The following is a 13,093-nucleotide window of genomic DNA, read 5'->3' as shown; positions in this document are numbered from 1 at the left end:
TTGCCAATTCATCGGAAAATGATTGGTTGAATAACTCGAACTTCGATGAAATCGTAATTTTCAGCCAATCACGTAATGACTTTCACAAATTCAAATCTTATTGGCTATAATATTGTGTGCTTCCATAAAACTTCGGTGTCCCTTAAAATCCGTCGCCCCCGCTCCAATCGACCATTGTACGTACAGTGTACTACTTCTTCATTACAGTGTACTCTTCCTTAGGATACCGCATTATTTCTGGTGAACGGCCGATTTTGTGTGTGGGAATGAAATGTTGAGAATCACCTCACCTGTGTACAGTAATCCATGTGGTTGTATTAGTATCATAATGTGCTTGGCATTCGTTGTTGAATGTGTGTGGACTTGACTTCGTTGGCGTCCAACACAACCTGTAATGCCTGGATCCACGCTGTCATGTCATCCTCCGTCTTGGCCGCTAGGACGAGCCTTCGACTGGGGGTGCGGAGGGCGAACCTCCACACACCTGACGAGGCAGAAGTGCCAGTCTTGGTGCAGTCCTCTGGTTGGATTTCCAACGAGCCATGGCCACACGCAGACAGGTTGAGAGCGCCCTTAAGATGGCCGTCGGTTGGATCGAAGTACAAAAGTTCGTTGTCCGTGAGCTTGAAATACCGGCGTTTCCAGTTGCTTCGATGGAGGAGGCCACCCCCTGCCCCCTTTTTAAACAGTGACCCTTCTTTGATCATGACTGGGACCGTAGTAGGAGTCGCGTGCATAGGGATTTTCATTTTGTACAATGTTAGGCATTCTTAAGTCATGAGGGTGTGTGCTGGACAAGCCAATTAAAATTAAAATTAAAATCGTGACAGGCTACAAGTGAACGAGGGATTTTAAGCCGAAGTTCGTCTGAATATTGCTGTACTTAACTAATCAGAATCATGGCTTTCAAATGGTTGGTTTGATTTGTCAAAATAATCAAAGTTGACCAATCAGACGTCAAGATTTCGATTCTACTTCGATTCAAAATGTGGCTTAAATTCCCCCGTTCACTGTACTGTACCTTTCAGTGGACATGGTATAGTGCGTAGTAGTTGTTTTACTCGTACCAACAGCAGCGTATGTGATTGGCCATCTTATTTGGAGAACCAGGATAGATGGGAGCAAATATAGTTTGTTGCTGATACTTGAAGCACTGGTAAAAGTTTGATTGCATTACAGTACTACTGCACCTTATTCATACAAGAAGGATGTGAGGTGCTACTGTAGGTGAATTCAGTGTGTTTATTTAGTCGAAATCATTCCCCCAATCCGATTGGCTCGCACGATATTTCAACAATTTTCACCTCCAATAGTAAGTAACGTTACCGAAATTACTCAAGTTGCAGTTCGTACGATCACGAAATTACAGTCCAACAACAAACTGTACTGTTACTAGTAGTATACTTTACTGAAGTAGTACAGGCACTAACTTAGTATTGGTAATTCGATTTCAAAATGGACTGGGGCTGCCAATCGAATCGACGAAGCAAAATCGACGCAGTAATCCACGGACCCAAGTACAGTAGCCAATAAAATTTTCGAAAAATGACGTTTCGACCAATCAAATTGCAGGTGGGTGTTTTCGGCGCTTCTCCATTTCACAAGAAGTTCAACATTGCGTCGGGCAGACAGTGAGTATATTTAGTTCAAGTAAAATGACTTCAGGTGGATTTGACGAATCTCCCGAAAATACCAAATTTAGCTTGAAAGCACAATAGCAGTTTCTCAATGCTCTCCCTGTGTTACATATAAGTTCGACGTCATCATTACAGTACACTTGAAGCTAGCGACTCTATGAAATGCCCCAACCGTGGAGCATTCCAGCAAGCACACTCAACACTAACCCCATGTGCCAGTTGCGAATGATAACGAATCCAAGCTTGTGCACAAGACTAGCCGCCTCTGGTTGCATCGCTCGTTCCTAGGAGTCTGCACCTGAAATTGGACAGCGTTTCTCCACACCTGGCAGTCATTTTCGCTGGCGTTTCTGTGGATATTGTCTACTCGACCCTTGCGTTGCTAGCAAGCCCCTTGTGAGACCGGAAAACGTGCGCTGTGGGTTGGAATCCCGTCTGAATCAAAGACAGGTGTAGAGTTACAAACCTCCCAAACTCGGTCGATGGCGTGTTGATTCGAGTCGGATAAACACACGTCAGACACCACCGGCGCCCCGGTCTTTTCGTCAAGTACGTACAAGAACAACGGGGCGCCATTCCTACCGCCCAGTGGGCACGGACGCGGAAGAGGCTTCGTACATTCCACACAGCAATTCCGTCTTGATATCTGGTCGACTTGGTGGTGTTGTGGACTGTCGCATACAGCCGAGTCACTCGAGATTGGACTTGATTCAGCTGCTTTGTCATGGCCATTTGGAACACCCCCAGCGGCACCGCCAATTGCCCCCATCGATGGGGACGATGTTTGTCGGTTCACAGTAGCTGACGATGTAACTGCAAAGTACGGATGTTGTAGCGCCTGGCCCACATGTAGTCTCTCCGATGGCTCGACCAATAGCAACCGTTCGATCTAGTCCCTTGCGAGCAGATTGGTCACGTTGGCTCGAACGACGTGGCGGAGATTGGTGTGTGTCCACGTGTCAGCACCAGCAATCGCGCTGAGAGTCATATCCTGACATGCACCGGTGGTCCGTCCATCAATTCGTACATGCCGCAGTAGAACAGAAGCTTCATCAGCACCCCTCTATTGCCCAAGTCGATGGAGTGCAGCATCTATGGCGCCCGTGGGTGTCCTAGTAGCCGAAAGTAGTTGTCAGCAGCCAAAACAAAAGGTCTCACTGTTGAAAATGGGCGAATAGCTCGTGCGATAAATCTTATCCAGTATATCGACCACAAAACAAAATGTGATTCCCCTTGAAATCACATGATAACGTTAACGTATACATCGTGACAAAGCGACAAAATTTGGCTACGATCTGTGTTTTCTACCCTGGGGTGTGCGAAGACATTGTGCCTCTCACAGTGTTATGGCCCTTCCGTCAGAACAGCGTTGTGCCAGAAGTCGACGTCTTCAACCACATCACACACAGGTGAGCTGGCTCCACGGTTTGCCACGTATGGCCTCGGCCGTCTTCTGCGACTGATGGCAGCCGCCGACACCATGTGTGGGATTGTGCTGACGTTTGCGATCTTTAACGGACGCCAGGACATTTTGGATTGTCTCCACGCAGCACCTCAACACGGGCAGGAGCAGAATCGCTCTGTGTCCACCTTGCGATCCTTTTCTGATCGTGGCTTTGAGGACATGTAAAGATGGTGATTTTATTTCGTCAAGCTGGCGGCTGGCTACACCTTGATAGACCGATGCAATCTCGCATGATGTTTCCTGTGGCCATGTGGTGATGCTAGAAGCGTTGGACTTCGCCCAGTCGACATAGTGAATGCGTTTGTCTCGCAGTCGCTGTAAGTATTTTCGGCGATGCAAGGTGATAGTTCCCTCCCTGTATTTTGTTACTTTGTTTCGTGGAAGGGCGCCAACGAACTGGAACACGCCAGGGGGTTATCTGACTCGCGCGGACACGTCGAGTTGCCACTTCCGCTATGACCATCTCGTGAAGTTGCCAGAAGGTCTGGCTAACTCTGGCGCAGAATTAGCTCCGACAAGGCCCTACCCCCGCGTGTGTCTTTCATTTGCTAGAGGCAACGGGCATATTCACCGCCTGCAATGGCTTTGGAACTTTGGAAAGTTTGGACATCAGTGATGAGCGCCTCCGACAGAACGCATTACAAAGTCGAGTGCTAAAAGGCCACCTTAGCCCATCCCCACTGGGACGCTGCCACGTGCATGGCGCATCGCGATATAAAAGGCGGAAATGACCGCGGTAGTCGCCCTGCTGATGCAACTATGGCAACCGACGAATTCGGCCGATGTTCGGCCGATGTGTTGCAAGATAATGTTGACTTTATCAATCGATTTGGCGGACGAACGTTGGTTGCGTCAGTGGCACGTGTGAGATTCGCCATCTAGAATCAACTGATAGCGGCGGTGGTGCTGTACATGCTGGCGATGTGGCTGTGGCTGCCAGAGATGATTTGTTTCAACGACGAGCGAAGAATAGCGTATGCAATATGCTTCGTCACTGCGGCAGAGTTGGATGCAGTGGACCGACAGGAGATTCTGCAACGTCTCGTCCAGCCATGGACATTATTGCCGTTGCGATATCGATCTTTCAACTAGACTCGTTGTTGGTGTCAGCCATACGGCGGGACGAAGTGCCAAAGCTCATGTACATGTGATGGATTTTGGGCGGACTGCCACCCCTGTCGATGTTGTTCCCACTCGCTCCTCAGCATCACAGTATCGGGCATTAAAAGTCCTTCGGAGCCTGCTACTGTAAAAGGACTGCAATGCCCTCAATTCGTCTTGTGGCGATATGAGTACTTTAGTGGTGACGGAAACTATGCTGGACGATGCAACCATCTCTGCCAGGTGACATTTTAGCTTTGCTGCTTTGTGTCAAGTGTGAATATCTAGTACGGCTACTACCGGTACAGTGGACGACATGCATCGGGCGCCAACCAAGTAGTTTGGTTGCTGTTGCGACCATGCATCATCGTTCCACGTGGCATGACCAGGGCAACGTATTACCCAACTGTTAACGCTGTGGGTACCAATATCCCCCGCCCAAACAACTACAGGACTACTACAGTAAATATGTTGGACAATGAGATGGCGAGATGTCGCTTGCCAAACGAAGTGTTCCCCACATGAAACTCATTATTCAGGCCAAGCATGACGTGGCAGACGCTAAGTGGGTCGTCTTGGTCGCCAAAAAAGTCGCTCCCATCGACGAGAACGTACGCACTTGTTGAAGTGCTAAGTAAGTAGATGCTAACAAGAAGCAATTGCGACGCCAGCCTGATGGTAGTCATTCAGACGATGTGGTAGACACGATGGGATGCAGCAGGATGGCTATATCGTCCCATCATGTCGATTGGCAGAAGCAGAGGCGCAATCCGTCCACAGACTTCATGCGACGAGTCCACGCCGCTGTGAGGAAGGCTGTTCTAGATAGAAGCCACCAGAAGCAACCGACAGACCAAAAACAATGCCAGTCAAATGGTTAGAGTTCGCTACCGTTATGTGTGAAGAAGACCGCGACTAATTTTCTTGTCGACAGTAGGCACACGAATAATATCCTGTCAACCTCCAGAGCTTACCGCAGATTGAGCTTGCGTTAGGTGAACCCAAGATATAACGGCGAACAACAACAATCCTAGCCGAGAATTGACATTATCTTGGCGGTTATTGGTCTTGTGCAATGGACGCCGCCACCCGTGCCAGCGCCGTCGATACGTTGGAGGTGTCGCCTTGGATGTACAATTTTCGCCTGACCTTGTCGACCACATCTGGTCGTTCCTGGTGAAACCACTCCAAAATGTCGAAGTGGTTGTGCTTGGCCGCCGCCACCACCGCATCCCGACAGGCCTTGGCATCAACAAAAGGACTCAATTTCTGCACTATCTTCAACTGCCCCGCAGCGGCAGAAGAGGTCAAGGCCAGCGCGGGCTTTAATACGTAGTGACTCTTATTCGACAAAAGATATTGGACCACCTTGGCGTGACCATTGGCTGCTGCTCCAACCAAAGCTTGAGCCGTGCAACCTACAACATCATAGTAATGATATGAACAACATCATGACCTTTTAATGCCAAGATAACCTTCAAAGCGATGGGAATGCAAATATTGCACCATGGTTAGATGGCCCAACCTGGCGGCATCGTCCATGGCGAGCGGAGAACACGGTTCCTCCTTGCGATAACTTGTCAGAAAGTCCACAACATGTACATGGCCTGCTGCAACAGCGCCATGGAGCATATCTCGGTACCCGCCTTCGTTTCGATGGAAGTGTAAAAATTCCACAATGTTCAAATGTCCGGCCTTCGCTGCGCGAGTCATAGCCCCTTTGGTGCATCCTTCGGTGCGATGGCGGTGCAGGAATTGCACAACTTCGAAATGCCCATATTCGGCCGCCCAGTTCATGGCGCTGGTCGTGGCACCTTCGGAGCGGTGGGCGTGTAAAAACGTCACAACGTCCAAATGCCCCTCTTTCGCCGCCAAGTTCATTGCTCGCGACGAACAGTCCACGCCGAGGGTATGCAACAGCATGAGAGCTGGCAGGTGGCCCATGGCTGCCGCCTGATCCATCACAGGAGCACTCACCAAATGCAGACAGAGACGGCAAAAGCGCTTCAAGTCATCCAACGTGTGGCAGGACATCCACACCCCGAACGAGTCCATCAACAGCGGTGGACACTGGCGATACATGTGCAGACTCTGCGCCAGCGGAAGGAACGAACCGGGAACGCCCTGCTGGAACTGAAAGATCAGGGCAGTGAGTTCTGGACATGTCCAGACCTCAAGCGCAACCGGGGCAGACGTCGACCGCCGACTTGACCCGACAGAAGTCGGCATGGAGCGAATCGTTGCCGTAATAATGCCATCAGCGTTTGGATTGGCCAGGAGTGATTGTAACAATACGTGACTGGTATGTGATTCCAAAAGGTGAAAGACTGACCTTCTAACGTTAGTAGGATCGACCTTCACATTTAGCGATTTGGTAATACTAACAGTAACGTTACTCCAAGCAGAATGGTTTGTTTAACAGGAGTGTTTCCCTGCTTCTTTGCTTCACTCCTAATAAATCCAACCATCCAAAAATACCCCTAGCTTGCTACCCCGAACCCAAGTATTCTTCAAACGCGAGTGTTTTGTCGCTGGCGTGGTTTGCAATCTCGTGTCCAGTGGTTCTAGCTCACCATGGTAGCCATGGCCCAAGGAACCCATCGACACATGGGCGACGACGGTAATGAGGAGGTCCTGGTGGTGCGACGAGGTTTGCTTTTCTCCAGTGGACAAATCGAAGCCCGACACTTTGGCCATGACACGACAACGTCCGCCCACCATCGCCAGCACTGGGCGCTACGATATGTAGAGCTGTCGACAGACCACATGCTTCGATTCTACACTACACCCGGGGGGGCCATCACTAGCTCCGTGAATGTAAACCACTGCCAGAATGTGCATACAGCTGTGTTGGACACGCCCGCAGTGTCAGGGCGCCGGCTGACCAGTGCGTGGCGAGTTCACGTGCAAGTGGACTCGACCCAGTCAATTGTCTTAGGGGCGTTGTCTGAATCAAGCATGAAAGGGTGGGCTACCGCCCTTCAAGCGCAATGTATTCGTCCACTTGGTCAAACTCCGTCAATCAAGCCCAACGTACCACGCACCGTCGCCGCCATCGAAACTATCGCGAAAGTGTGGCGGCAACTGTTCCCCCCGCCAAGCCCAACGACGTCGGCTTCCCACGAGAGACGAAAACGATACCATTACCAACGAACCATGTCTGCAACCCGTTGATACCACTAGCTGCAGTGTACGATACAAACAATTCCATCGAAGGCGAATTTACACTGGATTTGTACAGTGCCGGACTATTGTAGTATCACATTCCCTTGAATATGTGTTGCCCAACACAAACATATACAGTATATATATAAATGATGAAGGACTTCCATTGAACCATCGTGCACAACACGATCCCCTTGCATTGCATATGACGACATGCCAACTTGAAAAACGGTGACAAGGGTATATTATACACTTTCCCTGGGCTATTTAGCTATGATAATATGCAAACCCAACGACACCTTAGCCTGCGCTACTACCGCCCCCACCCCCACCCTTGGCCATAGCCGTGCGAAAGCTGCAGTCGCCTCGAAGCCCAGCCCCCCCCAACCCGTCGCTGCTGGCATAAAAAGGGTCGCATCGACACACGCCCACTTGGGTGTCGCACACGCCGTGGTTGGAGCAGACGGCATCTTCTCGCGTACCGACCACCGACAGGTATTGACCTAACAGGGTCTCTCCGCCGCAGTTGACGTTGACCGTGCCTACGATATGTTTCCAGCATTGGTGCTGCAAATTCCAAATCAAATACAAAGGCAGGCAATGGATTATATACGAACAACAACCCCATAACGGGTTTACGTTTCTCGAATTTTACATATTAGTCCACGACATGTCATCGTTTGCAAGGATGGCAATCAATATTGTTGTGTGTTTATTCTAACCTGGAGCGACATGGAGAATGAATAATCACCAAATGGATGACACAAGAAGCATTGGCAGAAGAACTGAGCCAATCAGTTTGCAGGAAACCATCATCAACGTTTATATAGTGTGTGACTTAAATTAGTGTGATTACAATGACAACACATTACATACAAAATTCAGTACAACGAATCGAACGAACGACGCAACACTATAAAAAATGCATGTCACGAAGGCGCCTCACGATGCACAAAAGTACATGACTTTATATTTTTGTGGTCGAAATTCAAGATGTCCAGGGCATGCAAAACGAAGGTACCTGTGCCGGGGGTGCCGTCGCCTTGGACAGCATCCAGTAGCTGGCTCTTGTCGTTTTGAAGGCAGGGCAGCGCCCCCAGTTCGTACACGAAACGGATGGTTGTGGTGACTCCAGGGGTCGTGGCGGTACACACAGTAGTACTGGAGCCGCTGAACGTCAGCACGACACTTTCAATCGACTGGAGGGCTTCCAGGGCTTGTTTGACTGTCAGCGCAGAGATTCCACAAATATAAGTTGTTAATCCATATCAAGTAGTAGATAGATTCAGTGGTGTTTACTAGTCTTGACATACCTGTGGCGAGGTTGGCATTCCATGCAATCGAAGCTGTCGTTTGTTCGCGAAAGGTCAACGTGAACGACCCCCCCGACGCAATGCATTGCACCTGCTGCACCTCTTGCACGTCCAAGTATGTGTTAGGGTCGTCTCCGTGTGGACAGTCCACTACACAGCCGTCCGCATGTTTAAAACAATAAGATAACTCATCCGCTACTATCGTTTATAGCCTGCATATATATATATATATATATATATATTTCAAATATATTTTTAGTTATATTAGCTGTATATAATATATAAAAATATATGTCGACCTAGCCACCATAACGTGTTCATGTGTTCGTCTAAAATGAATTACGTCAACGTCATCAAAACACAAGTAAACCCATGCATTCACTCCAAATCCAAACCTAAAGCGATTCTTCAATCCTACAAAAATATGACTACCATTCGTAGATATTGTCCATTGAGCCAAAATGTTGGCCATAAGTGCTGATTTACCAAGTTATCGACCTATTTTTTCTACCGAATATTGTGTATTTAAATAAATTGCCCTGCGGTCACACTAATTGAAGTGACAAACCAATCAGTTGTTGATTGGTTGAACTGATCATTTAATGAAATCTGATTGGCTACTTGTTCTATCGAACGTTCTGCACATTTGGTTGTGTCGATACATTCTGCACGTCGCTCCAGTTTTGAATAAGCACAACAATACATATATATTATATACATGTACTTACCCAGTGAGCAATCGTAGCCGTAGAACGGTGGGTCACACAGACACGACTGGATTTTCTCTGCTTCCCACGTCCACGGGTTATTGGGGTCATCTCCAAAGGTAAACCCAGCGACGACACCATTGGATCGAACTAAAGGCGCCAGCTGCCGCAACGTTAAGCACTGGCCGTGACCAGAACACTCGTTGCCACTGCCCCCGCAGGCCACTACACAGCAAAATAGGGTAAAAAAATTATTTTAAAAAATATATCTTTTTTTGTTGGGCATTGTTTTCCATACTCAAGGCGCAAGAGGGGCCAACGTAGGGAGGAGAGCACTGGCATAGGGCGGTGGTGCGGTCGCATAGTCCGACGTTGGAGCATTCGGCAAAGTCCCGATGGGCCACGTTGTTGACCAGTGGGTACGAGAACCACGACAAACCATGAGGACATTCGCCTACAACAGTATCGCAAAACAATACTGAAAATTAAATTGAAATAATCAAAATAAAGAAAAAATGAAAAATTTTTTTTGTTAGTTTTGCTTGTACGAGGACGATGGACGACGTACGCTCGGAACAGTCGCCGTTGCGCCATCCGACAGCACATGTGCACTTGAACATGGGTTCATTCGAACAAGTGCCGTGGCCACTACCCACAATCATTAGTTAGACCCCCATAGTACTTATATGGGTTTCAATTGCGACGTATACAATTTATAAGAGTTTTACTGCCAACGAGCTAATACATTGACATATAGATATAATAGACCCCACAAGAGCGAGAGAGATGTATGCACTGCAAATTAAGGTCCAACTCCAAGATAACAACAAAATCGTAAAGGTGGGAACAGTAGAAAAATGATATTTAGGTACACAGCTCAGATTTATCACATTCGCCCGACCTGCAACATATGATACTCTTTGTGATTGCATTACCGGATTCATTCTTTGCTAGCCAATCATAATAAAAAACTTCATTATTTTTAGCCAATCATCCTGCTTTGATATGATTGTCACCAATCCCCCCCAAATTGAAAATTTGGATAGAAGCACACCACACATTTGTACCTGCACGGCACGTCGCCGGGACAACTGGCAATCGTGACAGCCATCGCCCCACAATCATCTCGCCGAATCAACGACGTAGCAGGTAGACCTCGTCCGTTGCTGGCAATGTAGCTAAGTAACGCGAGATTCAATATATAAATATATACATCGAGCGCTTGAATATTTAATAATATATACCCCGTATAACATTTGCATGCCCCGCCCTTGCTGTAGTCGCATGTGCCACGCCCAGAGCACTCGACCACTTCTTTCGTCCCATCTGTCGACGCCAAAGAGGTCACCGGGTCGACAGCCCCACTGGCAAACACCTGCACTGTCACTGGCGACCCCCTTGCGTCCGCTGTTACAGTGGGTACACTACGAATAGCCACAAATAGAATACCTTAAACACTATATATATAATATATCATATATATATCATTCCACGCCAAATCCTCGACGCAACCGCCATGGCTAACATAAGTCGCATGGCATTCATACTGACTACCTTGCTCAATCATAATCCTCCTCCCCCACATATATGTATAATATACGTGTATATGATAATATCTATCTATCTTTATATATATATATATTGCCATGGCTACCGGAAGGGGATACCTACTTGCCAAACTCTTGGGTAAACACGAGCTTTATCACGTTTGCAGGAGTCGCGCACGCTTCGCCAGTCGTAAACGTCACATCGACGCCTGAAATCGCAGGAAGTTTCTATACCAACCAGTAATACACCCATTATACATTAATATTCCGTGATATATATATCTACACATTGCACCATAACTAGGTTGGGGAATACACCACACACCCACATGTGTCGTATATGTTGGATGGTACAACCAGTCGGTCGCGGCATGAGTATACATACTACTACAAGGAGTACTAGATGATATACGCATCCTACAACTAGTACTACTAGATATGCACGCTCACAATTCAAAACGTCACTAGACACTAACGGTACTTAGAACATCTAGACATGCATGCTCCCAACCAACAACACTACACTACTACTACTAGTACTACTAGAGACATGCACACAAGCGAGGCTAGGACCTAGTAAGCGACCGTAGTACATACACTAGTACCTCAAGAACTACTACTTAACGTTACCGTGAGGGCTGCAACGACCTGACTCGGGCGTGCAGTAGCCGGAATTGGCCCCGTGCTTTGCCCTCTGAAGCCCAAACTGAACTCGCCACCGCCCAGTACGACCGTGGACGTGATCTGCTGGGTGGGCGCGCTCACGAATGTGGAGCTTAACGGCACACAGCGGGCGCCTTTGGTCACTTCCACGGCGGAGGCTGTGAGTTGGAGGAGGTTGGGGGATGCGTGAGCCAGCCCTAGGAAAAATGACATGTTGAAACAAGTAATATATTTTGGATAGTATATATATATATATATATATATTGCTGAATGGATAAACGTATTACGCACCCGACGTGCCGCCGTTGGTTCGGTCGGCAGTGAGCGCGCTCAAATCGCCATTTCCACTCGGTCTAGCAAAGGTATGTATTGGTTCATGCAACAAATCAAGTGATACTATTTATATTATATATATATATGTATTGTTTGAATTCAAACATGGATGTTTAATCATATAGAGTTACTAGGATACCCGTTAGTAGACACCACCACATATGAAATAGTGATGACCGTGCCAGCTCCCACAGAGTCACATGCCTCCGTGCCGCTCGAGTACGTGACCTACATATGTATAACACCGGAGTTTCAGATGAGGCGGGTTACTACTAGTAGATAGTACTACTAGTAGTAGTTCATACATCAATGTCGATCAACGATGGAAAGGCACCCAGCATAGCTAGCCGCAAGTCGGCGGCGGCTATCGTGTAGGGCAAGTTCGACACGGTGCGACCTACAACATAGATACCGTCAGAGCCCCTTGTAATTGGTGTAATACCGAAATTAGTGTGCGGGCATCGCAACATTACAGTGGTATACATATATCACATATTTTTGGTATGATACATATATTTATTTTTGGCTGAATAATTTTCGCATTATTCACAGTGTTAAAATAATAATGGTACCTTCAAACGACAAGGAAAAAAAGCCCGAGGTGGCCCCACACGTGAGGCTTTGGACTTCCACGCGGTGACACGTGTCAATTCCCTTTACGATTTCAGTAGCTACTGCATCTACTGTCTGCACACAGAAATGAAGACCAATACATGAATATAAATATATATATATCCGTATACTGCTTGTTTGAAAAGAAAAATGTGCAAATATATATATATATATATGTACCGGAGCGAGGCCACCAAGGAAGAGGCCGTTTCGCTGGCCCTGATTGGCTGCATCCACGACCAACGCCGGCAAGTCGCCAATGAAATCGCGATCTCGCATCAACGTAAACGCAATCGTAACCTAAATAACAACGAACAATGATGGATGGGACAGGGTTATATTTCACCAATAAAAAATATAATAAATAAATACTTCACATCTTCACCCAAACCACCGTACCTGGTTGCCGCTAGCTCGACATAGTGTCGTGCCAGAACTATACGTGACGTCGACCGTGCCAATCTTCACATATGACTCGAGCTTGAGCTTGAGATCCGAGGCAAGGGCGGTAGATGGAATATTTCCAAACAAGTACTTGTTGTACAGAAGT

General features: G+C 47.6%; 5 protein-coding genes across 7 annotated transcripts in view; 1 reads left to right on the top strand and 4 right to left on the bottom strand.

Annotated features, from left to right (window-relative positions):
* Positions 1-193: 193 nt before the first annotated feature.
* Positions 194-737, bottom strand: H257_16768 (hypothetical protein; the record flags this gene model as incomplete). The annotated part of the gene is made up of 1 exon (XM_009845313.1): positions 194-737. One exon carries the CDS (start codon positions 735-737, stop codon positions 324-326), a length of 414 nt encoding a protein of 137 aa, XP_009843615.1. The 3' UTR covers positions 194-323.
* Positions 738-1,886: 1,149 nt separating this feature from the next.
* On the bottom strand, positions 1,887-2,833 carry H257_16767 (hypothetical protein). The gene is made up of 4 exons (XM_009845312.1): positions 2,640-2,833; positions 2,377-2,526; positions 2,104-2,308; positions 1,887-2,019 (listed from the first exon to the last, which is right to left on the bottom strand). Exons 1-3 carry the CDS (start codon positions 2,727-2,729, stop codon positions 2,216-2,218), a joined length of 333 nt encoding a protein of 110 aa, XP_009843614.1. The 5' UTR covers positions 2,730-2,833; the 3' UTR covers positions 1,887-2,019; positions 2,104-2,215.
* A 2,384-nt stretch (positions 2,834-5,217) lies between these two features.
* On the bottom strand, positions 5,218-6,444 carry H257_16766 (hypothetical protein). 3 transcript variants are annotated; one of them, XM_009845310.1, is made up of 3 exons: positions 6,376-6,444; positions 5,679-6,327; positions 5,218-5,621 (listed from the first exon to the last, which is right to left on the bottom strand). In XM_009845310.1, exons 1-3 carry the CDS (start codon positions 6,430-6,432, stop codon positions 5,263-5,265), a joined length of 1,065 nt encoding a protein of 354 aa, XP_009843612.1. In that variant the 5' UTR covers positions 6,433-6,444; the 3' UTR covers positions 5,218-5,262. The 3 variants fall into 3 exon arrangements, with proteins under 3 accessions (XP_009843612.1, XP_009843613.1, XP_009843611.1); XM_009845311.1 differs by having other exon boundaries at positions 5,679-6,444; XM_009845309.1 differs by having other exon boundaries at positions 5,729-6,444.
* A 217-nt stretch (positions 6,445-6,661) lies between these two features.
* H257_16765 (hypothetical protein) lies at positions 6,662-7,539 on the top strand. Its single transcript, XM_009845308.1, has one exon. The coding sequence runs from the start codon at positions 6,778-6,780 to the stop codon at positions 7,375-7,377; it is 600 nt and encodes a 199-aa protein (XP_009843610.1). The 5' UTR covers positions 6,662-6,777; the 3' UTR covers positions 7,378-7,539.
* Positions 7,540-7,668: 129 nt separating this feature from the next.
* H257_16764 (hypothetical protein) overlaps positions 7,669-13,093 on the bottom strand; it is a gene marked incomplete at both ends in the record, with an annotated part of 10,417 nt that continues 4,992 nt past the window's right edge. The window contains 16 exons of the mRNA XM_009845307.1: positions 7,669-7,910; positions 8,390-8,593; positions 8,682-8,831; positions 9,410-9,613; positions 9,687-9,842; positions 9,957-10,036; positions 10,456-10,566; positions 10,633-10,812; positions 11,060-11,163; positions 11,566-11,795; positions 11,890-11,951; positions 12,071-12,159; positions 12,237-12,328; positions 12,504-12,618; positions 12,724-12,843; positions 12,943-12,956. Of these exons, the coding sequence (XP_009843609.1) occupies positions 7,669-7,910; positions 8,390-8,593; positions 8,682-8,831; positions 9,410-9,613; positions 9,687-9,842; positions 9,957-10,036; positions 10,456-10,566; positions 10,633-10,812; positions 11,060-11,163; positions 11,566-11,795; positions 11,890-11,951; positions 12,071-12,159; positions 12,237-12,328; positions 12,504-12,618; positions 12,724-12,843; positions 12,943-12,956 (2,153 nt within the window). The remainder of the gene's footprint in view (positions 7,911-8,389; positions 8,594-8,681; positions 8,832-9,409; positions 9,614-9,686; positions 9,843-9,956; positions 10,037-10,455; positions 10,567-10,632; positions 10,813-11,059; positions 11,164-11,565; positions 11,796-11,889; positions 11,952-12,070; positions 12,160-12,236; positions 12,329-12,503; positions 12,619-12,723; positions 12,844-12,942; positions 12,957-13,093) is intronic.

The sequence above is a fragment of the Aphanomyces astaci genome (genome assembly GCF_000520075.1).
Source record: "Aphanomyces astaci strain APO3 unplaced genomic scaffold supercont1.91, whole genome shotgun sequence".
In the NCBI taxonomy this organism is placed as follows: domain Eukaryota; phylum Oomycota; class Saprolegniomycetes; order Saprolegniales; family Verrucalvaceae; genus Aphanomyces; species Aphanomyces astaci.
This window is presented reverse-complemented; position numbering and strand designations above follow the sequence as displayed.

What these genes read in the sequence shown, in the direction of transcription:
- H257_16765 (XM_009845308.1), top strand. Translation starts at nt 6,778, where the DNA reads ATGGTAGCCATGGCCCAAGGAACCCATCGACACATGGGCGACGACGGT.
- H257_16767 (XM_009845312.1), bottom strand. Translation starts at nt 2,729, where the DNA reads ATGCTGCACTCCATCGACTTGGGCAATAGAGGGGTGCTGATGAAGCTT. An exon ending in AATTGATGGACGGACCACCG is followed by an intron (nt 2,527 to 2,639) that starts GTGCATGTCAGG and finishes GCAAGGGACTAG; the next exon opens with ATCGAACGGTTGCTATTGGT. An exon ending in TTGGCGGTGCCGCTGGGGGT is followed by an intron (nt 2,309 to 2,376) that starts GTTCCAAATGGC and finishes TGTATGCGACAG; the next exon opens with TCCACAACACCACCAAGTCG.
- H257_16766 (XM_009845311.1), bottom strand. Translation starts at nt 6,432, where the DNA reads ATGCCGACTTCTGTCGGGTCAAGTCGGCGGTCGACGTCTGCCCCGGTT. An exon ending in GCATTCCCATCGCTTTGAAG is followed by an intron (nt 5,622 to 5,678) that starts GTTATCTTGGCA and finishes ATGATGTTGTAG; the next exon opens with GTTGCACGGCTCAAGCTTTG.